Source organism: Coffea arabica, chromosome 8c (assembly GCF_036785885.1).
Source record: "Coffea arabica cultivar ET-39 chromosome 8c, Coffea Arabica ET-39 HiFi, whole genome shotgun sequence".
NCBI classification, from domain to species: Eukaryota; Viridiplantae; Streptophyta; class Magnoliopsida; order Gentianales; family Rubiaceae; genus Coffea; species Coffea arabica.
In genome coordinates this window covers 37,961,368-37,984,275 of record NC_092325.1, presented here as the reverse complement: position 1 = coordinate 37,984,275, position 22,908 = coordinate 37,961,368, and the positions used below count along the sequence as shown (strand labels likewise).

Below are 22,908 nucleotides of genomic sequence, written 5' to 3'. Positions count from 1 at the left end.
TTGTGGCCTTTGTATTCGCAATGCAAAAATTGTTGTGCAAAGATTGAATTGTAACTGGCATTTGTTGGTGCAAGTGGTGAAATGGGAATTGGGTGGCTTTTATTTCTTGTATTTAGGTTGGGTTACGTTTAGTGGCCCCTGTTGATTGTACAAATGGGAGTTGGAATGCAATTATGAAACTTAAGTCCTCTCTGCTATATTGTGATTTTTTCTTGAATATGAGCTTACAGCATAATATGGAATAAAAGTCTAACTTGAATATGTTGTAAAAAACTGACCAAGAACGGTTCTGTATTGAAAGATAATGAAGGTGATAATAACAATATTATAAGTGAAGAAAGAGTAGAAAGTGAACCAATTATGAAACTCCAAAAATAAGAAGGGCATGCATTCCATTGCAATGAAAAAATAGTATATAACCGAGTCACGTAATTCATTACCATACGTTTTTTTGTCAAAAAAATGCAATGAACTAAGAAGTCAATTCCAGTGCTCCAAAAAAAAGGTTGCTGAAATCAAATATACGATAAAAAGGTGAAATGCAACCATTTGCAGCACTTTTAGAAGTAGTTATCTTTGTAGTCATTCCTTTTTGCAACAACATGCCCTAGTCATCTAGGTCAGCTTGTCATCCCTCTTTGCAGCACTTTTAGAAGTAGATATCATTGCAGTCTTCTTAGGCCTCTGATACAAATAAAACAATGAGGAGCTCATTACTTACAATCAATAGCAATTTTTGCAATCTTAGAAGTAGATATCTTTGCAGTCTTCTTTAGATGATGCATGTAGTAGACAATAGCAATTTACTTACAGCTAATCCAGATGATTTCCATGGGTATTTCTTATAGAGAGAGACCAATGTTGAATCACAACTATTTCGAGTGTGTCTAAATCTCCAACATACACTACATCTGTACTTGACTTTCTTACCCTGACAATTGGTAACTAGAAATTCAAGTAAATAATAGTATAGAAAGAAGTCAACGTGCTATAGAACAAAATTAGAATGAACAAATAGAGAAGTATGAATTGGAGATGTTGCATTCTTTGTTATTGATGTTAGAGTAGTGGTTTGCTGGTTGTAGGTTAACATGGGATTTGACTAATGAGATCAAACAAGATTTGGTCACTTGTATCAGTCTCCAAGCCACTTGCATCAAAAACTGCTTCAAGTGTGAAATTGGACTATTTGTTTGCAATAGGAGTAGCATTTTTAGACTGGTAATCAGTTTGGGACTACTGAGGTTGGGACTGCTGAGTTTGGGACTGCTGAGGTTGGGACTATTTGTTTGCACCAGTCATAGTGTTAGGAGTCTGCTGCTGTGGCTAAGAGCTACTTGTAACCGCAGTAGCTTGTTGCTGGACATTCCCTTGATCATAACTGCTTGGACACTCCTACTATTATGGCCCTTTTGTTTACACTTTTTGCACTTATAATCCGTTAGACCCACTCTAGACAGTCTCTTTGTTTGTCCTCGAGAAGTTGTTGCAGCCGGTGGCTTATCTGGTTCTCTTCTTCTTACCTTCTTAGGCCGGCTAGAAAGCTTGATAGTTTCAGGTGGTAGGACAGCCCCTATTTCAAATCTTTTCACAAATGCTCACCATTGAGAGGATATATTATAGGCCCCATATGCTCTCATAGAAGCCTCTTTTAAGTAGCATTCATTAACAAAGTTCTCCAAAGGCTCTTTTGTCAAAGCAATAGCACTCATTACACGAGTACAAGGAATGCCATTTATTTCCCACCTTCTACAACTACAAGTTCTGCTAATCAAATTCATAGTGTACATATCCCCATACATACATCTCATCTCATAATTCTAGTCCCCTGAAGGTGTAGCTATACAAGCACTAGAAGCACTTTTTACTTTTTTCAACTTTTTAAAAATTTTTGGACATATCTTTCCTGTATATTTCTTCATCCACTCCCTCTTATTCTCCATTCTAACCATTAAATAAAATCGTGTTGTTTCCAACATATCTAGTTAGGCCTCTCTCTTGCTTCTAAAATGTTGGAGTTGAAACTCACACATAGATTGTTAAATAAAATGTCATATTTAGGGGAGGTTCTAAAATAAGTTCTGGACCATTGCTGTGGTGTTATGTTGTCAAGCAACCACTGAAATGCACCCTCATCAACTGCTTTCAAAGCTTCCTTCAAAACTTTGAACAGATTTTTATAATGAGCTTTTGCAAGTGCCCAAATTCTCTCCTTTAATGCCAAACCACCATGCAACTTTTTAAAGTTACTGTACATGTGTCTCACACACATCCTATGCTCCATATCAGGAAGCGACTCTTCAATAGCTTGAATCAGTCACCTACGAACCATTTTCAAGTCAGCTTGTTTTCTATTTCCACCACAGCATACTTAATAGAGTACAACTGATCATTGGGGTCAATCCCTACTGTTGTAAGTAATACACTCTTATGGGGCCTTTTAAGATGGCAGCCATCTAACCCGACAACAGGCCTACAATTACTTAAGAAGCCTGTCTTGCATGCATTAAGACAAATATACAACCTCTCAAACCTTTCTTCCGCTTCATCATCTTCAACAGTGGTCATGAAAACATTTGAACCAGGATTGGCCCTCGTTACTTCCCTATAATAGTTCCTTAGTTTGTTGTATTGGGTTTTATGTTCACCATTAACTAAAATCTCTGTCTTTTTCTTGGTTCTATAAGCTTACCACCTAAAAATGTTGACATTAACGTCAGTCTTCACTTTATTTGTGTGTGTACTCACCTTCATGTCAGCCATAGCAGCCAGCTCTTTTTTGTATCTGTCAACCAAAAAGGTTGAGTTTGCCAGTTCGTGGTCAAATGTCCTCCTATAACTGTGTTCACCTTGCATGCTCTTGACTTGAAAAGTCTTCTTGTCTGGCATAATGGCTGTAGAAACTTTCCAGCTACAGTCCTTGCAATAAGCCGTAACTCTTCTGCCATCATTTTTACTGAACTTTATCTTCTTTCTGTGAACTACTCCATGGCTCTTGCATGCCTTTATGAACAACTGCTTACAAGTAAAAGTCTGTCCAACCAGAAATTTGGAATCGGCCATATCAGTTTCAGGGTTAAAATTTGAAAACTTAGCCCTTTTTCTTAGCTGATCTTCTTCTTCTGAGTCACAGCAACTATCAAATTCATCTGAATCAGTGGCATCTTCTTCTATCTCAACACCCTCCATTTGAGATGTAGTTGCATTTGTAGTCTTACTTGATTTGCAATTTTTGACAATTTTCTCCCATTCACCTTTTCTTTATTTAACAGATTTTACTATGTTCTCTTCATCACTAAACTCATAATCACTATCAATGAACTTGTCACCATCACCAGATTCCTCATCTTCCTCAACAGGTGCCTCCTTTTTGTTCTCTCAACTTTTTTAGCCTACTCTTTATTTGTTGAGAATTTTCTCTTTAATGATTTCTCTTTTGGTAATTTGCTAGTAGAGGGTACATTTTTTCTTACATATTAGACTTCTACATCTGCTCTGTTATCAGGTGCATTCTTTCGTGCATTCTGCGCTTCTGAATTTGTCCCATCTTGTTCTTCTCTAAAATTTTGATCTTGCCCTCCTATATTTGCTCTGTTATCAGGTGCATTTTTTTCTACATTCTGTACTTCTGAGTTTGTCTCATTTTGTTTTTTTCTAAAATTCTGATTTCGCCCTCCTATATCTGCCCCATTATCCCCTTTATCAGCAACTCTACTCTCAACTTCTGAAAACATTTCACCTAGTTTTTCAGTAAATTTCAAGTTCTCATCTCCTATAACTGCTTCCTCTATGTGCTTATTAGTTTCTGACTCGCCTTTACCCATACTATCCTTTTCACTCTCATTTTCGGATTAAGTTACAAGAGTATTGTTCATCACTATTTCTTCTACATCAGAAAATTCTTCATGAACCTTACCTCGCTATTGATTTTCATTAGGATCAGTGCTCTCTTTTGGTTTATATGGTCCAGTTTCACATTCACTTATGAAGTAGGTTTTTAAGTGCACAAAGTATACATCAACCACACCATATTTCACTCCGTATCGAGCCAAATCCTGAGCAACATCTTCACATAACACATATACTAACACATCCTCCATGTTCTTCTCGGGTATTAAGTAATAGTGTGTTACACTAAACTCAGGATACCCTAGTTTTTTTTGCAACTCTATCAAGTGTATCTATAGACCATCTATCAGAATTATAATAGTCAATAATTTTTACACCACCCCCATGGTATTCTTTGTTCAGCAATTCAGTGAGTTCACCTCCATAGTGAACCCTAATGGAAAATCGATTCATACCATCTGCCAACCATTTAAGAGATAGTTAACAACAAAAAAATATTGTTTTGGGTCCGACTGCCCATCTTTGTAAAGAGACAACACAATACAATACAAGGGACCACATGTAATTACAACAATATAAGGCATAAAATTGACCACTAGCAACTCTAATTAATATAATAATACTTCTTAACTGCACAAATCATGCTTATTGCAACTGTATTTAAACTATTCACATAGTATCTGACATCATTCTAGAAATTCTATAGTTTAGGGTTTAGAAATACATACTGTAATTTGGGATCTGTTGAATGTCTTCTTCGTCCATCACTCCGGTAAACCTATTTCTTCTTCGCTTCAATCACTAACATTCCTTTTCATCAAGATCAGTCCACTGTTGGGTAGTGATAAGTAAGTTTCTTTTTGGGTTGAGAGGAATTGGAGATGGAATGGTGAATTCGTACCAAAATTGAGGTTTTCACTTAACATTCCACCATTCGTCCTTTATATTTTGGTCAACAGATAAGTGGTTTGGCCTTTTTACCCTTTAAAAGTTGGGCAAATGATGTGCGCTTGAGATATTCCGAGCAAAAATCGTTCGGAAAAGTGAAAAGGGATTTAAATTGATTCTTTTTTATTTTCTAAGGACTAAAAGTGATCATTTTCGATTTGAGGGACTAAATTTTCACATTTACAATATGTGAAAAACTATTTGTACAGTTCTCCCAATACATTTTCTAACCACCTTTTTATCTCACATACATTACATAAAAAAGTATTATAGTATTTTTTAAAAAAAAATATATCCCAAATAATCTCCTGTCCAAACGCACTCAAAATTTCAAAATTTTCCCCCTTATCATACGTTAATCAAATTTTCTAAAAGAAAATCTTACTCTAAGTGACATATGACTAATACGATAGATACAAACTAAAAGAATGTCGACTAATATAATAGACACAAACTAAAAAACATGAGTCCGGAGTGCTTTCTTAATCGTTTAATGTAGGTCAAATCTTGTCTAAATAGAAATACCGACCAAAACTTAATAAGATGTTTTGTATCATGATTTGCATTTCGAAGCAGCGCAGCTGTACCTTACACATCTTGATTTTGATTTGGGACTACACACTTTAATTTTTGGATAAATGTGTAGGTGAGATGAGACACATGTTGGACAACGTTTATTAAGCACATGCAGCTTCAGAAAAGGGCTCCATCCAAATGGAATCAGGGGAAATATAACTTGCTAAGACAGGGATTGATCGTTACAAAAACATAGGAGGAGTTATTAATGTACAGCTAATTAATACGTGTGAGATCATTTCCCAACCCTAATCAAGATCAGACTTTAGGCTTCTCCAAGTTTTCCTATCAAAACTAACTGAACAAAAGAATGTTGACCACCTCACAGCACAACAATAAAGAGATTATTAGGTGCCCTAGATGATACAGCCACGAAAGCTATTCAACTTCCGTACAAAAAGCAAAAATAGACAATAGTTGTCTGCATTAACAGCACCAAGAAACTTGGATCAAAGAGAATACCCTGAAGGAAGAAGATGGACGAGAAGCAAAGAACTAATATATACAATATGCACAATAGCAGCATAGATCATTGGAACCAAACACTTCATCCTGAATCTCAAGAATCTACATCTTTCAGGCTCCATTGATGTTAAGAGAATTCACTGGGTAGTTACAGCATATCCTCATCCGTTTACCTATGGATAGAGATCTCTGCTTACAGTATCCAGCAATCGCAGGTTAGTACAAAGCTATATCATACTACGTCGGTCTAATGCTCCTCTAAAGAAGATCACTAAAACTAAGGTTAAAGGGCCAACAGGCTCAAAGGTAGAAAAAAATATAAGGCAAAAAATTCTGTACAATGATCAACACCAAAATTTCACAAACCCCATGGCAGAACGGACACCAACCTGTCCCACTGAACTGAGAAAATTCTCCCTCTTCAGAAAACTAATCAGTGAAAAGACTAGCGAGTTATGTACGAGACTACATTTTATAAAACAAGCTGGTATGTTGGGGAATGCAGCATGACGATTGAGCGCAGAAGCGAAGAGCTGCTGTTCTCTGCTGATGGCAAGCCAGCTGATATATTGTCCATCAGTGTGCATAAATGGTCTTTGCACGGGGTCAAATTTACCTCAAACAATTCTAAAGGAAGTCAAGAGTATCATTGAGAAAAGTCATATCAGCGCCATTCTGGCATAATAACTTCAGCAATATGAACTCCACATCTGCCTATAAGCTGAAAGCACTGTGCAATTTCATTACTTGTCGCAACCAGAAGGTCATCCTAATCACCACCCTTAGAGCTGTCGAAAGCAGTTTTTTTTGCCTCAGCTGTCATGAGAGCCACCACAGCTTTGTGAATTGCTAAATCTGCTCTGTAGAGCAGTCTTTGAGCCCTTTGCCTTTTCAGTTTAGCCATGTTTAGCGCATGCTTAGCAGCACCTGATGCATCACGCAATTTGAACTCAGGAAAATCTGAACCATCCAACTGCTCCAAGGCATGCCTCTGAGATCCTTCATAAATATGATGTTTTTGACTTGGCCACTCAGGTAATTCCATATTCCATCTGTGAGCACCATTTCTCATTCCTATAGTTCTCTGAGGATATTGAAATTGCGAACTACTTGGGGATGGAAATGCCCCATTCTTTGGCTTGTATCTATGGTATTTTGAGTACTGATTCCACTCAGGCACATCACTGGTCAATGAGAAAAAGCCAAGCCCACCAGCATCCCGAGGTGAAAATACCCTTGCTGAGGCCTGCAGTGATGGTGAAGAATCTGAAAACTCATAGCTGTTGCCTGACAATACACTCTTCTCCTCTCCAACAGAAATACCATTTAATCTTCTTCCTGCAATGATAAAAGATGAAAAATCAATGTTCCTCTGCCAACCCACATCCAAAAAAAAAAAAAAGCAAAGAACCAAACACACTGTAAAGGAAATTCAGTGGCCTCAAAAAAAAAAAAATGGGGCCTAATTGCATGCAAAAGGATTAACTATGTACCAAATGTATGAGACCCCTCCTGATCCCCTAAGACGGCCTGGCTGTGTCCTGAAACAGGAAACCTTCTGTGAGATCGTTGCTTGGAACCCTTATTAGGAATTTCCAGTCCTCGAGGTTTTAGACAAAAAGCGAACATGGGTGGCCTTGCGTTCAACAAAATCTTTTCTTTGCATCCAACGGTTGACACAGCAGTGGCCTTGGCCACAGCTTGTTCCCATTCCTTTACTTGATGCTGATATCTTTCCCACAGAGGAGGCTGAGAAAACACAATTTTAATTTAGAATCAAAAGGAATTTGAACGAGAGAATAGCTTTGAAATTCAGCAAAATTTTCAATGCAACATATGATGCTCAATAGTTCAAGCATCATCACAAACAACATGACATAAAAGCAATCCATTCAAGTCAACAAAATTAATAGCAATGTATTACAATGAATTGGATTTAGCTTGATACGTGTAAAGCACTGGCATAAACCAATATTGCTTATAATTTCACAACACAAGGAAGTTTTCCCAAAAAACATATAGCCATGCCTGCTGAAGCTACTAAAACTATCTTTTCAGGAAAGTAATAAGCTGGCAAGAACTTCTAAAAACATATTAGATAGGAAGACCATAAAAGGTCCAGTGTGCAAGGCACATTAAAATATGAGCAGTCTTGCTTCAACATATGGTTTAATACTCAAGAGTAGGAAAGCTATAGCTCGACAGGTGCAAAATTCCTAAGGCCTGACCATATCAAATTTTCTGAGTCACCAAAAACAAGCAGCAGCAAGACTTTTATTCATTTGCCAGTATATTCTTTTGACAAACTTAATACACTAGAGACCACCAACAAAAGAAGCCCCCATGTGGAACAAGATCAGAAGGTCACATCAGTTTAAGCATGAAAAGCTCACACTTTTAGGAAAATGGTCAAGCTACTCAAAATGTACAAGGGGATAATATTTGTGACTAAGACAATATGACACTGGTAGTGGTAAGGGATCTGCGTCCAACACCTATCTGAAGTTTCAAACAACTCCAACTTAATGAACACGAGAATGAGAACAGGAGGACAAAAGAGTGCAAAGTTTCATGTTGGTTGAAACAAGTATGCATGACTTAGCTTTCCATTCTACTTGTTCTGTCTCTTTCCCTTCCCCACCCCCATCCCCAAACACATCAGCTCCTATGCATTTTCAGACACACACACACACACATATAGCATGATCCATGAAATAAAATTAAATTGCTTTTATCTCATCAAAATACAAAGACATATCAGAATGCACCAATATTACTTGATAATCTCAACCAAGAAAAATCACCATAATTTTCATTTGGAACATACACACATATGTACCATATACCCTACTTGCACTCTTTTTCTCCTATTGCTACCAAAAATTTTCACAGCTACTTTCAGAAAACTAGTTCAACAAAGTAAACATACTGTTTCCTGTACAAAAATCCATGGTAAACTGGAATCCCAAACTAGCTCAACCAAATTAAAACAAATAAAGCAAATAATTGAATTCAAAACAGTTAAATGCATCATCCACGTCTTCAAAAGAGACTAAAGTGAAGCACAACTTAGCAGACAACACAACCTAGGGAAAGGCAATTTGCTAGTTTCCAAGCGTAAAGCTAAATGAACAACTTGTACTAGAAAACAGAAGTATTTTCACCGAGCAATTGACTGTTCATTCCCCCAGAGAAAACTACTATATAGAGGAAGGGGAGGAAACAAGAAGGCCAGGATCATGTTCCCAAGCATAAATGATAATTCTTTTCACTTGGAACTAAACGTTAAATATAGCAAACAGTATGCAACTACACATTTATGGATTACCACTAAGGTACTCAAACAAAAAATCAGCCATTTCTTTTTTTTTTCCTTTTTTTTTTGGGTTTTTTTTTTTTGTGGGGTGGAGGGGAGGGGAGGGGAGGGGAGAGAGGAGGAGAAGAAGTTATGATACCTGGAGATGGCGAATTAACGCCATGCCTTTTCTCTGCCTCTTCTGCCGCCAATGCTCATAAATGCCTTTAACTAATTGCATGGAACCGATCCCAACCATAAACTCTTCTAATTCGGAAACTGTGAACTGATCACGCTGTTGAGAATAGGCGAACTTCTCAAGCACATCTACAATCTTCTCAAACAACTCAAATGATATCTCTTTAGGCTTATTCTCATCAGCGAATAGAATTTTACCATTCTTCAAAATCCATTCCTCATCATCACTATCCATGTCGTACAGCACACGCGAAGGATCCATGGCCATGTCAACATCACTTTGAACTTGCCTCGTGTACTTTGGTGAATTGCGGATGGGCAGAACATCTGACACGTAGTCGTCGCTTTCCTCTATCAGGCGTACTCCAGGAATGGGGATGTTTTTCACAGAAGCTGCACGAATATTACGATTATGGCATTCTTCGTGCATCTCCTTGAAAATAGTCCACTGGCTCCTGTCAGGAAACTCTAATACCCAATCTTTTCCACCTTTCCACATCATGGCATGCGTGAAGCGATTTGTTGACCCAGGCTGCAAAATATGATTAACTTTGTAAGAATATCTTGTAACACCAGACACTTTGACAGCTAGTTTCCATTCATTTTGGTCTGTGAGTTCCAAAATGATACGTGCACCACATTCTCTCCATCCTTTGTCCCTGACAGTAACAAGAATATTTGCATCGCAAGATAGCAATTCCAGGTTTTTCTGAGAACTCCTTGAACCATCAGATACCCTTTTCTCATTGGATCTCCGAATTCGTTTGTAAGGAAAAGATTTCTGGCTCTGGCTCTGGCTTTGGTACCTTGAACTAGAATCATAAACTCCTGGAGGCAAAGTGTACTGCACCTGAGTCCGAGGCTTCTTAGGCCCATTGCCAAAGCCATTGCTTATAAAATTTGACTTCCCATGAGGCCATACCGGAGAATGATCCCCAAAGGGAGAATTGTTTGAGCAATTTCTATCACGCCGCAATGAACTTCTAAGACCACTTGTGCAGGGACTCTGTAACACACCATCACTCATATTCCCAGCCAAATCAGAAACCTGTCCAGAAATATTGACTCCCTGATCCAAAGGCTTGTCATTTTGATCAGAAGAAGGAAGTTCAATACTCAGACCACCCAAACTAGAAAAGCCAGTTGTATTAGACAAGCCTGTAGGTGCAACAGTTCTTGAAACAGAAAGATCTGAAGATGCAACATTCTGCTCCAACTCTTGATTGTGGGACTCATGATTGCTAGGGTTGACAACCCTATCAGTTTCAAGCATATCAAAATCTTTAGAAATTGAGGGACTCGGAGTCATGTCTTGTTTTCCATTTGAAGCTGATTTTCCTCTGTCAACATCACTCACTTCAGAGCTGACATCTTTTCCTGAACAAGGTTCAGCAGAGCTCAAAAATTGAGAGCCAGCATCTGCCAAAGAAGTTTGCTTATCACACCCAGGAATTTTACCTATGACATTTTCAGGGCAAGGATCAATGTCCGGATGGAGTATAGCAGTTGACTGGACATCAACTTCTGAATCTCCAATAGCAGACAGCGAAGCATTGTCCTGAAAGTTGATGCTGGAAAAGTTTTGCTCCAAGAGCAGCTTCAGATGCAGACTAAGAAAGAAAGTTGGCGCTGCAGTAAATGAAAGAGCAAATGCAGGAATTTTCCCAAGCTTAATAGCAGAATTAAATGCAAATGAACTCGTCGTCTTGCTGGAAGATTCTCTTGAAACACCAACTGGTAAAATGCTGTGCACAAGCCTCTTCTGCAAACAGAAAAATGGACAATCAATAAGGCCCCAGGGGATTGCAAAACAGAACCAAGTACACAGTCCAACTGCAATTATCATACTTATTGTCTAGAGACAAAAAATTCATGGCACAAAGCACGACAGTTTCTTGCTATCTACTTCGATTCACTGCAAATCAAACATTATGCAAAAAAAAAGGCAAATATAGAGTCATAAGTGCTACAATTTTAAAGACATTAAGTGGAAACTCAACCATAGGGCAAAGGAAACTGTGAATGGCATATCTACTAATTATCAAAAAGATAAAATGAATGAAAGTAGCGTAAGGAGAAAAAATGGAGAGCAGACCTTTAGTGGAAAGAATCCCGTACCAACATATGGTGTACATGATTGATAACTTCCACCTTCAAGTGTCTTTATGTTATCATAAGTGCACTCAGAAACAGGTAGCTGCTTGCTGAGTAAACAATACCGCTGAAGCATAGAATCCAGATAAAGCCACTTTGACTGTTTCAATTTTGAAAAGCTGTAGAATTCAAACTCTTGTTGCTTTCTGAGATCTTGAATGCATGAAAATTTAAACCGTATTGATGTTATTGGCAATTGCATATCAATGAACTTCCACTCTTCTGAAGATTGACTAAATACTGTGAGGACGAGCGAAAATAACTTGAGAGCAAGTTTCAGGCAACCCTCAAACAGGAGATACCTCAGTCCAGTTGAATTGTCAACAAAAAGCATCTCCAAAGCAACCTCAGGCCAAGTAGTCATGATGCCACCATAATTGGGTGGCACCAAAGCATGAGAGAACCCAAAACGATCCACTAGAAATGAGCAACCCAGAAATCGCAAGACAGGTAAGGACACATCCAACCTGAATCTGACAGATTCTCCAAACGGAACTCCCAACCTGAGCAAGCCTTGATCATCGATAGACCACAAAAGCTTGTCAATTCCAGAGCATCCAACAGAATTATCATACCATTTCCAGGAGTGCAAATTGTCCTCAGCTGAGTCAAAAGGAGCAACAGTGGGGCATGGACTTCTACGTGTTTTATCATTTCTGCAAGCAGGAGAGAAACCTCCACTGTTCTTGCGCAAGTGCCTCCTAACATAAACAACACATGGGCTACCTTTGGAGCTACTAGGACTTCCCAACAACGAAGTCTCTGCCCTTTCGCCATCAGCAGATTTCTCTGGCAATGTAGAATCAGAATCCGATTTATTTCCATCTCCTGCCAAGGATCCCACATCTGCCTCTGTATCATCGGTTTTGACAGACACAACAGGTTGCACCATGGAGCTAGAAAACTGTAATGTTTTTTGTTTTTTCGAATGACTAGAAGGAGAAGATTTGACTCTATGAGATGATCGTGACAACCATGATATTATAGGTTCTGAGTCCAGATAGTTCTCGTCAAAGCTGTCATCATCCTCACTATCTGTTTTCCTTTTATCTATGTATTTATCAATCATGGGAGTTTTAGTCCGGTCATTTTTGGCAGGAACCTCACTGGGGAGGAGCAAAAGCTTGAATTTCTCGTTGTGAAGATCAATCCACTCCTCATCCCGATCATCGTACTCGACATGATGAAGCTTTCTTTTAGGGTCATAATCATTTACACGCCCATAATACCAACTTTCATCCAATGGCCAGTATACCTTGATCCTCCGGTTCAAAAACCAATATGCATCCAAATTGCTGGTAACAATTTCATAAAAGTGACGACGCTTCCTTGAAAGGCCCTTCTCCTTCAGCTCTTTTCTGGGTCTCAGCACTCTGCTAGCATCTTTGGTTTTCAGGTTAGCCGACGAGTCTGCCCTTCTGCTAACAAAATCTCGACGAGAAGAATGGGAAAAAGAGACGGTATTGTCTGGTGGACTGCTGGAAGATCTAATTCTAGAAGTAAAACCTGTGCACCTTGGATCAAATCTAGAGGAAAGCATCCTTGCAGCATTCTGTTCAAGTTTCTCCTCATCATCATCATCATCTTGGAAGTCATCAAAAACACTGCTTGAATTATCCACTGAAGGCTCAACCTTCTTCTGAGCAGTCTCAACACCTGATCGCAATTCCTTCCTCTTCCTATGATTGCTCCGACGTTTTTTGGAAGATTTATCACCATTATTTACAACATGACCACCTTCATCTTTCACAAGGTGAGATGAAGTGGATATACCATTCCTACTATCCTTCACTTCATCAACATTCCTCTTCCGTTTTACCTTGGAACCACCAGAACGACTTGGTAACTTAGCAACCTTATCAGCAGAACCTGCCTTACCACTGGATGACCCTGATGACTCAACTTTCCTGGTCTCCCCATTTGAGTTACCAATCCTATCAACAGAACCACTTGGCCCTGACATGTTAGCTGGCCCATTAGTTTCAAACTTCTTCCGGCCAACAGAACCCCTTGGACGCTTTGGAATATGAATTACATTACCAGAGCCACCCAAACTAAGAGAGAGCCCATTCAATCCATTCTTGTGACTGAAACCAGATAATGAACGACTAGAATCAACCGAAACAGAACCTGATCGCGCATCATTCCCACGCCCCTCACCTATACTCTTCCTACTCTTTTTCACCACAGGCTCAAGGCTATCCAAAGCAACCTCTTTTACAATCTTTTTCCTCTTCTTCTTCTCCTTCTTGTTATCATCCCTATCCTCACCACCATTCTGTACCGGATATTTGCCTTTTTTAGAGTGCCCGTCATTCGAGACCCTAGATTTATATATACTCTGGAGATCCAAAGATTTGGTTTTCCTGGAAATCTCAACACCAGCAGCAGCAGAAATCTTTCCTATGCTATTTTCCATCAACAACCCCTCAATCCGAACTCTTAAATACAAAACCCTCAATTTTCACATCCCTCATATTCACTCTCAGTTTTCCAGATCTGCCACATTAAAAAGACCAGAAAGAACCAGCATTTCAACAACAAAAAAAAATTCCCCAAAATACGAAAAATGCACTAATTCATCCAATCAATCAAAGTACAATCAAAACATAATCCAAACATCAAATCATTCTCAAAATTAACCGATCATACTATGTTTAAAAACCCCGAAAAACCCATTAACAAAGGAAACGTACCGTACCTGACCTCGATTCTATCGAAAAAACGGCGAGTGGAGAGATGAGATCGCGAATAGGATGCGGAAGAAGCTTTTGTACGGTTCGAATAGGAGAATTTTGGAAGATAATGGAATTTGATTTGAAACCCTAAATTGATTTTGAACGATTTATTCAAACGATTTTTTGGATATAAATTTTTTTTTTTGAATTTCCGCTTTTTTTCTTATTTTCCTAGAGAGAGAAAAGGGAGAGAGAAAGGGCTGGGTAGGGTTTGTCTGGGGTCACGAGAGTTTAGGGTATTTTTATTATTTTAACCGGCAAAAATGAAAATTACCTGGAATTTATGACCACGTGGGAGGATTCTATCCGTTAGATTAAATATCGTACGGTCAAGATCTCTTCTGGGTTGTTGGAGTCTTAACAGAAAAGAGTAAAGATCGAGTAATCGGCCTGAGAGTTCAACGGCTAAGACTGAGAGATGCTAAAGATGGACGGTTGAGATTTAAGGCAGGTTTCCTACTTTTTCCATGTTTAACCGACTATGTAATTCAGATCTAAATTTGCGAGAAAGGCTAAATTCCATTTTTCCATTTTTGGGTCTTCACATTGCCCTTGGAACCAATGATATTTACTAAAAATGCCACGGAAGTTTTCAAAAAGAGGAAAAGAAATGACCCGCCATAAAGGATAGGCGGGAAATATCTGCACGAGTATAGAGGATTGTACACGCGCTCGTTTTGGCCGACACGAGATCGTCTGCGAAGAATGTTGGACACGTGTTCGCTGAATAGAGCGAGTGGATTATTTTGTGTACGCGCTAGAGCATGAGGACTCGTTGATTCTGGGGCTCTGGCTGTAGATAACGACGTGGTCAATGGAGAAACAAATCGGTAAAGATCAGGTGCTATACTAGTGAAATATATCACTTTGATGAGATCCAATAGGAATGGCCCAACGTGGACGTTGAATATTTCACCTTTCCTATTTGGAATGCTTCTACACACAATTTTCATTAAAAAAAAAAACTTTGTGCTAATTAAATAAAAAAGGAAAAGGGTTTGTAAAATATTAAAAAGAGTATGTGAATATCATCCTTTTTTTTATAACTTTTTTATACACTGTCAATATATAGTTTTGTTTTACACTAACAGGTTTAGATTATGTCACCCGATATGAATGCAAATTTGAAATTCAAATCATACATATGTGATATACAATCAAAACTGTTAGAGTAAAACAATCATTAACATATAAAAAATTAATCCTTTTTTTCTTAATTTCGCAATCCTCGATTAGGCATTGATAAAGGGATTTAGGTTTTTATGCCAAAAGGAACAAAATTGAAAATTAAAAAAAAAAAAAGAAGAAGATTTAAGCTTAACAAAGCAAGAGGATGCTTGATGGTTTAACGCTTTTTTTTTTTCAATTCACATCATTTTGAATTTTAAGTTTCATATTTTAATTTTATCAAACACACTCTTAGTGTCCAAAACTTGTCATCTTTCGTTTGCCTATAACTTTTATCTCAATTTACGTTTTTTATCTCAAAATTGAGTTCAAAAGTACTCAATTTGTTAATTCGTGAGATGACTCGATCATATATATATATATATATATATATATATATATATATATATATATATATATATATATATATATATATATTATCTTTTATTTTAATAGTAAAATTACATATATATCCCTAATATTTTATTATTCGTTAAGAAAAACTATTATTTTATTCATTCTTTATAAAATAAAATTATTATTATTTTATTTTTTGAAGCTCAAGTTCTACTCGAATTTGAGTCGAGCTTGAACTTGAACTTTATTTTGAGAGTTCGAGTTCAAGATTCATAAAACTAAATTGTGATTCGATTCGACTCGACTCATTTGCACCCCTATTTATTAGGCAAAATTGCATCGATCTCATATTAGATAGTAGAATTTTGAAAGATCTTATACTAAATTGAAAAACATCATCATTCTTTGAAGAAATAATCGGAACCAAAAAAATTCAAAGATGTAATTTTAGCTTATATTAGTGACAAAAAAACAAAAGAAATTTTCTATCAAAAAATGTGCATAAATTTGGTTGCTTGAGGCATTTATTTCAATGGTGTACGAACATCAATTGCATAGACAGCTAAAGTCAAATAATAATCTTAGGTTCCTAAAAGTGTAGATTAATGCTTGAGCTACTTCTCTTCCCACAATAACGGTGACCTGTTACTTAATTTTGGTTAATTCATAGTAGTTTATTAATATAGGTCCACAATGTACTCACCCCTATATAATTATTTTATATAACTTTAAATTACAACAACCAGTGATTGATTGTTCTCGGGCTGGCTTATTCTAGTATGACTGCAATGGATTCCCTCCATCCAAATTGTTCAGCAATGGATTCCCTTCAAATTGTTCAGCCACCAACCGTAATGGGAAGCAGTCCAAAAGTGCGTTTTAGTTTGAACTGACGAGGCGAATGGTCGATACAGAAGCTGGACTCCACTAACGTTTGAATGTTGGAGCTACAAAAATCCGACACGTGTGCGTGCCACCTCAAATGGTTTCAGTTCAAGCTCATGCTTGAGACCGCGAAAAGATCACCAAGCCCAGCCAAGCTGGCAGCAAAAAGACCAAAATGCCCATGTCCTGGAGCATAATAATAACAAAGATGGGGGACGAAATTGATACTATGGCAATCAACAGTACCGCCATAGGCATCAGCGTAAGAAAAGATATGTTAGTAAAGGGTGTTGCAAACCAAGAAGAAAGAGAAAACTAAAGCTACTACCAGTACAAATAATTTATTTTTACTAACACAACGTAAAAATTTAATATATTTGAGTGCACGTCACAGTGATAAGTGAATAATTTATTATCTATTATTTGGAGTGAGTTTTGCTTAAAAATTTCAGTGTCAATGCAATTGATTTTACTAAAGTAACGTAAAAATTTGAAGAACATTAGAAAATAATTTATTTTACTACCATAACGTAAAAATTTGATATATTTGAGTGCATATTACAATGATAAGTGAATAGCTTCTTACTTGTTGTCTAGAGCAGGGTTTGTCTAAAAATTTCAGTATCAATGCAAATAATTTTACTAAAGTAAGATAAAAATTTGAGGAACTATAGAATGTGGAAAAATCAAAAGGATGTACTTGTCTTAGAGTATTAGATGGAGAAGGATAAAAGCATTGTGTCTTACTTCACGATCAAGCGTTAAATAGTAGGTAATTAAAAAGTTACTTCACGATCAAGCTGTTGAAACAAAATCAATAATTGAATTATATATATACTTTTCATGTTTTTAAAACTTTTTAGCTTTTATTTTTTAGAGGGACATTTAAACTTTGCAAAAATTGGTAAACAATGAGCAATCTTAAGAACTGTTTCCGTTGGCAAAAAACCAAAAAAAAAAAAAAAAATCCTAACAAAATTTGATTATAAAACTGAAATAAATTATGGAAACTTAATAGTCAAATTACTTATAACTAACCAATTTAAAAAACAAAAAACTACTGAAGGAAAGAGGATTAGAGGAATAGGAATGGACATAGCAAGTCTGCTATTAATATACATGCACAATACCCTAAGGGCTAATTAATGGCTGTACACAAATAACCAAAGAGTTGCTCTTTATATACTACTACTAGTGTATGCCTTTCTTTTGCAGTGCTAAACATAATCAAATCTGAGTCTCTGACTAGTCATGAGAGTTTCACCAGAGAAACCTCATTTCTTCAAACCCATTCTTCCAGGATTCAAAAATGGATTGGTAAGTCTATCTCCTAGTCTCTCGCCTCTTCATGTCAAAATATATCATATACGACAGACCATTTGTGTCAAAGAAAATGATGAAGACTTGAGCGTTCAGCTCTTTCATGGTTTTAAGGGTTTTTTTTTTTTTTTTTTTCAATTCCTGGTCGATCTTTTTGTGCAGAAAATACCTGTATCTTTCTCCAAATATTTGTGTGGAGAAAGGTCAAATTACGTGTTGCTCAGAAGGGGTGTAAGGGAATGGAGGGTGAAGATGAGTGGGCAATCTCTTGAAGAAGGCTGGAGAAAGTTTGCAGTAGAAAACAACTTGGAAGTGGGGGATTTTGTAGCATTTAAACATGAAGGAAATATGGTGTTTGATGTTAGGGTCTTTGACCCTAGTCATTGTGAGAGGGAATATCCATGGATTCATGATGTTACAAGTGATGAACCAAAAGAAGAAGAACATATACCATCCTCCAAGAAATTCAAGTCTGCAGGTTATATATATATATATATATATAAATGTCAAGATTTATTGTCAACAAATTAATCAGTCAAGTTTTTCCTCGTATAAATGTCCTCTTTAAATGATGCTTCCGCTTGGTTAATAATAATTGATACAGGTGAGACAATAGGTTTAAGGAGGAACAAGGCGAGGACTCGTTTGACTGCTAAAAGTGGCATTTCCATTGATAGTGAAGGAAATTCAGAGGAAAATGAAGAGTCGACTCCAACTTCAAGAAAGGCCTCTTCACATGATGATGAAGAACCAAAGAAACCCTATTTTGTTTCATCTATCAAGCCTTACTCTATTAAAAACTCTATCCTGGTATGGAGTACTATTTTTGACACCGATCTTTTTTCCTTACTGCTTTGGGCATTAGCCAGTTCAGTGTGCATATGTTTTCTACTTTCAACTTGGAAAATTTTTTTGGAGACTTTGCAAACAAAGTTTTTGTATCAATTCGATCCAATTGTTAAAAAATGTTAATGCCGTGAATTTACACACTTTTTTTTTTCCCAACCAAAGAGGAGTGGAATTTATGAGAAGTGGGAAGGGAAGACGTAAATTTGAACCCAGAACCTCCTACCTTGAACTTATGCACTTCATTAGCATTCTATATCATTGCCTTTAATTGTTAAATTCACAAAAGAAACTCTATTACCTCTAATTGTTAAAATTGACAAAATTCCATGAACATTCCACATATATATATAGTGACGCGGCCAAGTCACCTAAATTAACATTTTATTCTTAAAACGTCTCAAATTTGGCAATCAATTTGTTTCATCTTCCATGCAGCATATTCCACTGGGATTTGCTAGAGCCAATAACTTAAGAAACAGAAGCTGCGAAGTTATTCTCAGAGATCCACAGCAAAAGTCATGGCAAGTTGAAATGGTTCCAAAGGCCAGCCATGTTTGCTTTAAGCGTGGATGGAGTGCATTCTTTAAAGCTAATGGCCTGAAGCTAGGAGACACTTTCAAGATTGAGCTTGTGGAAAATGGAAAAATACCTGTTCTTGACTTTGTTCTTTGCTTGACAAGTAGTAATAAAGAGCCTCATCTTCAGCGTCCAACTCCTCCTCAACCTCGGCCATTCTCGACTGTGAAGCCGAAGGGCAAATGCCTAGACAAGAAACTTGAGGTTTGACCTGAGTCTAATAATGATCATCCTAATTCTTTTGTGTCCACTATTAAGGCTTATAGCATCAAATATTCAATACTGGTAAGCTTCTGAACTTCCTGATATTTTTCCAATGTCAATTTGCGCATGCTATGGCTGTTTTTTCCTGAGTTAATTTGGAATTCCAAAGTAATGATATTGTACACATGAAATATATACATCGACTAATCATATGCCTTTTGAAAACCACCCGCCTTTGGCTAGTGACCACCACCAAAGTATTAAAACTCCAATTGCCATATTAAAAAAGTGGCTTTGCTTAAAAAATCCAGATAGATGCTTAGTGCACCTGTGTGGTCCGGTGATAATTTAGTTCCCTCTGCATTACCCTTGAACCTGTTTAGGTCCAACTCCTCCCCTAATGTATGTTAAATTAGGTTATATAACAGTTATCATTTCTGAAAAAAAAAAAAAAGAAGACTAATGATGTGCCTTTTGGCATAGCACAGTTGAGCTCTTGTATATTTTTCTACTGTTCCAACTTTTGCTTTTGGCATCTGAATTTCCACCTAATTTAACTTTGCTTTTGAAATGGGCCTCCAAAATATAAAAGCAACTACGCCATGGTTGACTTTAGGTTACCATATGACCAATTAACAGTTGTTCTAGGGGTACATCTGGTCCCAATTTAGATGAACAAATGAAATAGTTGACTCTACTTATTAATTGCATTATGCCTTAAGAACAAATTCTTAACAAATTCTGGTGGAGTAAAATTATCAATTATATAGACCCTTAAGCAAAATACTGTTAGTTAAATCTTCAGGTAGATAAACAGGATATGATGAGAGATGGTAATCTGAATGAAGATTTTTCATTGTCATGCACATTAAAAAAAAAAAACTGATTAAATTGTATGGTGCATTGAGAACTGAAAAAAAGATGGAAAAGTACATAATTTGTGGAATCTGATTTGGCTAATTATGAAATCAACTTTTGCTTTCCCAAGTCTGAAATTGATTGTGATGCAGCATCTGCCAATGAAGTTTGCAAGATCGACCGGCTTAATTAAGCTAAATGAAGAAATGATCCTTAGAGATGAAAGAGAAAGGCAATGGTCAGTGAGACTGCAGCAGAAGGGAAAGCATGTTCTGATCTCAAGTGGATGGAGCAAATTTCGCACCTCAAATGGCCTTTTAAAGAAGGAGACACCTACAAGTTTGAGCTCATCAAGAAAGGGCAAAGACCTCTTGTGAATTTCTATTGTAAGTATTGCTTTTAGTTCAAGATCTCTCTTACTAACTGGAATCAAAGAATCAGTAACAATAAAAGATAAAATACATAGAATAAGCAAACTTACCTCGATTCCCTCCTTGATGGCTTCAAAGCAAAGCACATGAAAAAAAAAATGCCATGATAATGAAATAATTGTACGTTTTATCTGCTAAGTGTATATATGTATCTTCCTACGAATAATCTTGCAGGTAATTTTTCTGAGGAGGACAAGCCAGCAATGAACAGATAATAGCTTGGGGACACCTTCCAAGTTGAGAGACCATTCCACTTAGTGTTGTAGTTTTTGTATTTTCCTGGCTATCTTTTGCTCAATGATGTTTTTGGACCTATATTTGTAATTGGCTTCCACAATAGTCCAAAACGATATATATATATATATATTTTTTGTCAATTGTCATCCCTACTACTACTCTTACTCTAACTAGGGGGAGGCCCAACTGAGCTCACGGAGGGATCGATGGGGACAAAACCACCACCGAACCAGACGAGTGCACCACGCACCCATCTGGATCTGAAGCAGAGCCACGAGAACTCATAGTTGCCATTTGAACATACATGTTTAGTTTTTACTTTATAATTGTCATTCAGAAAGTAGAACTAGCTTTTCATTTGGGAAATTTCTTGCAGTTTTGGACTATTTATTATCGAGATTTTTCTCATGAATGCCTCTAGAGTTTTCGTTAAGGCGCTTAAATTACACTTAATTTACTGTATGACAGCATACATTTACATTTATTGTCCCTATATTCAGATATTTTCTCGAATTAATTTCACTCTTATTCAAAGAAATTAACACTTGAACCTATCCTAGTGAGTGCGCGCTCTAGGGCACTCATAGGCCAAACTCTTATTTTTAAGGGTATTTCTAATATTTTTTTTGTGCAAAATGTATATATATATTTTTGTTAGGAGGGCGTCCATCGATCGGTTAACTAGTTAAATTGGGTTTTAGCTTTGGTTTAGTCAATTCCGGGATGCTAATTTTCTTTTTCTTTCATCTTTGACGAGCAAAACCTGGACATGATGAGACGTTTAAGCTTTAACAGTACCCTATCTAACTTTTCTAATGAGAAAGCAACTACAAAGATGAAGCATTAATTCGAAAGTAGAAACTCGTCCTTTTGCGTTCTTGGTGAAATCCCGGGAATCGGATACTGATAAAAGCAAGGTGCAAGGTCGAAATACTACAGTATCAAATGAAAGCTCTAAATCATCTCCATAATCGACAATTAATAACTGAAACAACTCCTGAATTCATCTTGAGAAGCACCAATTTTTCCACAAAATTGCTGGTGAAAGCAAGAAGCTGAGAAATTATATGGGTTCCACCTTAACTCTTCTCCTTCTCTCTACCGTCGCAGACAAAACATATTCTTCCCTTGAGGGGGGAGAGATGTCCCTCCCTTCCATGTCTTTTTTCCTTTTGTATTTTTTGTGTTTATAAAAAAAAAAAATGCAAAACAGAGAGTTTTCTAGTGAAATTTTCTTCTCTCTTAAGGATTTTTAGTGACAGTTTTTTTTTTTCCTTTCCTAGTCACTCCTAATGAGAGTTTTCTTAGTTTTATATCTCTCTTACTGATCTAAACTTTCTGAGATTTGATTTTCAAATTGAGATTCCTTAGATAAATTTCGTTAGATCTCACATTAGCATTTGGACTTGACTCAGTTTATTAACAGTGTAATATTTTCTTGACTTTTTATATATATGGCATCTAGTTTCGTTCTTCAGATCTTTTTTATATATGCATATGGTTGATGTAATTTTTATCATCATATATATATATATATATATATATATATAATAAAGTCCGTATCCTCATTCTTATCCTTTTATTTTGTTTCTTTCCTACGTGGATTAACGACAGGGCAAATAGGTGTAACGCGCTTTATGAGTTAACCCCGTAATAACCTACGCTATTCCATTCCTCTTTTTTCTCTTGCCTTTACAATTCTAGATAATTCTTCCATAATTATCTCTTCCATTCTTTCACCTTTTTTTTCCTTAACTCTAATCGTCAAGCCTAAATTTTCCAGCGATTAGTATAAATAATT

The 22,908-nt window shown here is 36.8% G+C and overlaps 2 protein-coding genes across 6 annotated transcripts; one reads left to right on the top strand and one right to left on the bottom strand.

The window, feature by feature from the left end:
• Window positions 1-5,926: 5,926 nt before the first annotated feature.
• LOC113706911 (uncharacterized) lies at window positions 5,927-14,457 on the bottom strand. 5 transcript variants are annotated; one of them, XM_027228971.2, is made up of 6 exons: window positions 14,187-14,457; window positions 11,427-13,984; window positions 10,790-11,093; window positions 9,294-10,708; window positions 7,332-7,587; window positions 5,927-7,176 (listed from the first exon to the last, which is right to left on the bottom strand). In XM_027228971.2, exons 2-6 carry the CDS (start codon window positions 13,902-13,904, stop codon window positions 6,608-6,610), a joined length of 5,022 nt encoding a protein of 1,673 aa, XP_027084772.2. In that variant the 5' UTR covers window positions 13,905-13,984; window positions 14,187-14,457; the 3' UTR covers window positions 5,927-6,607. The 5 variants fall into 5 exon arrangements, with proteins under 5 accessions (XP_027084772.2, XP_071920149.1, XP_027084770.2 ...); XM_072064048.1 differs by having other exon boundaries at window positions 9,294-11,093; window positions 11,427-11,456; window positions 11,487-13,984; XM_027228969.2 differs by having other exon boundaries at window positions 9,294-11,093; window positions 14,182-14,457.
• Window positions 14,458-17,883: 3,426 nt separating this feature from the next.
• LOC113706074 (putative B3 domain-containing protein REM15) lies at window positions 17,884-20,816 on the top strand. Its single transcript, XM_072062883.1, has 5 exons — window positions 17,884-17,949; window positions 18,115-18,426; window positions 19,237-19,542; window positions 19,594-19,662; window positions 20,592-20,816. The coding sequence occupies exons 1-5, from the start codon at window positions 17,884-17,886 to the stop codon at window positions 20,814-20,816; spliced, it is 978 nt and encodes a 325-aa protein (XP_071918984.1).
• Window positions 20,817-22,908: the final 2,092 nt, after the last annotated feature.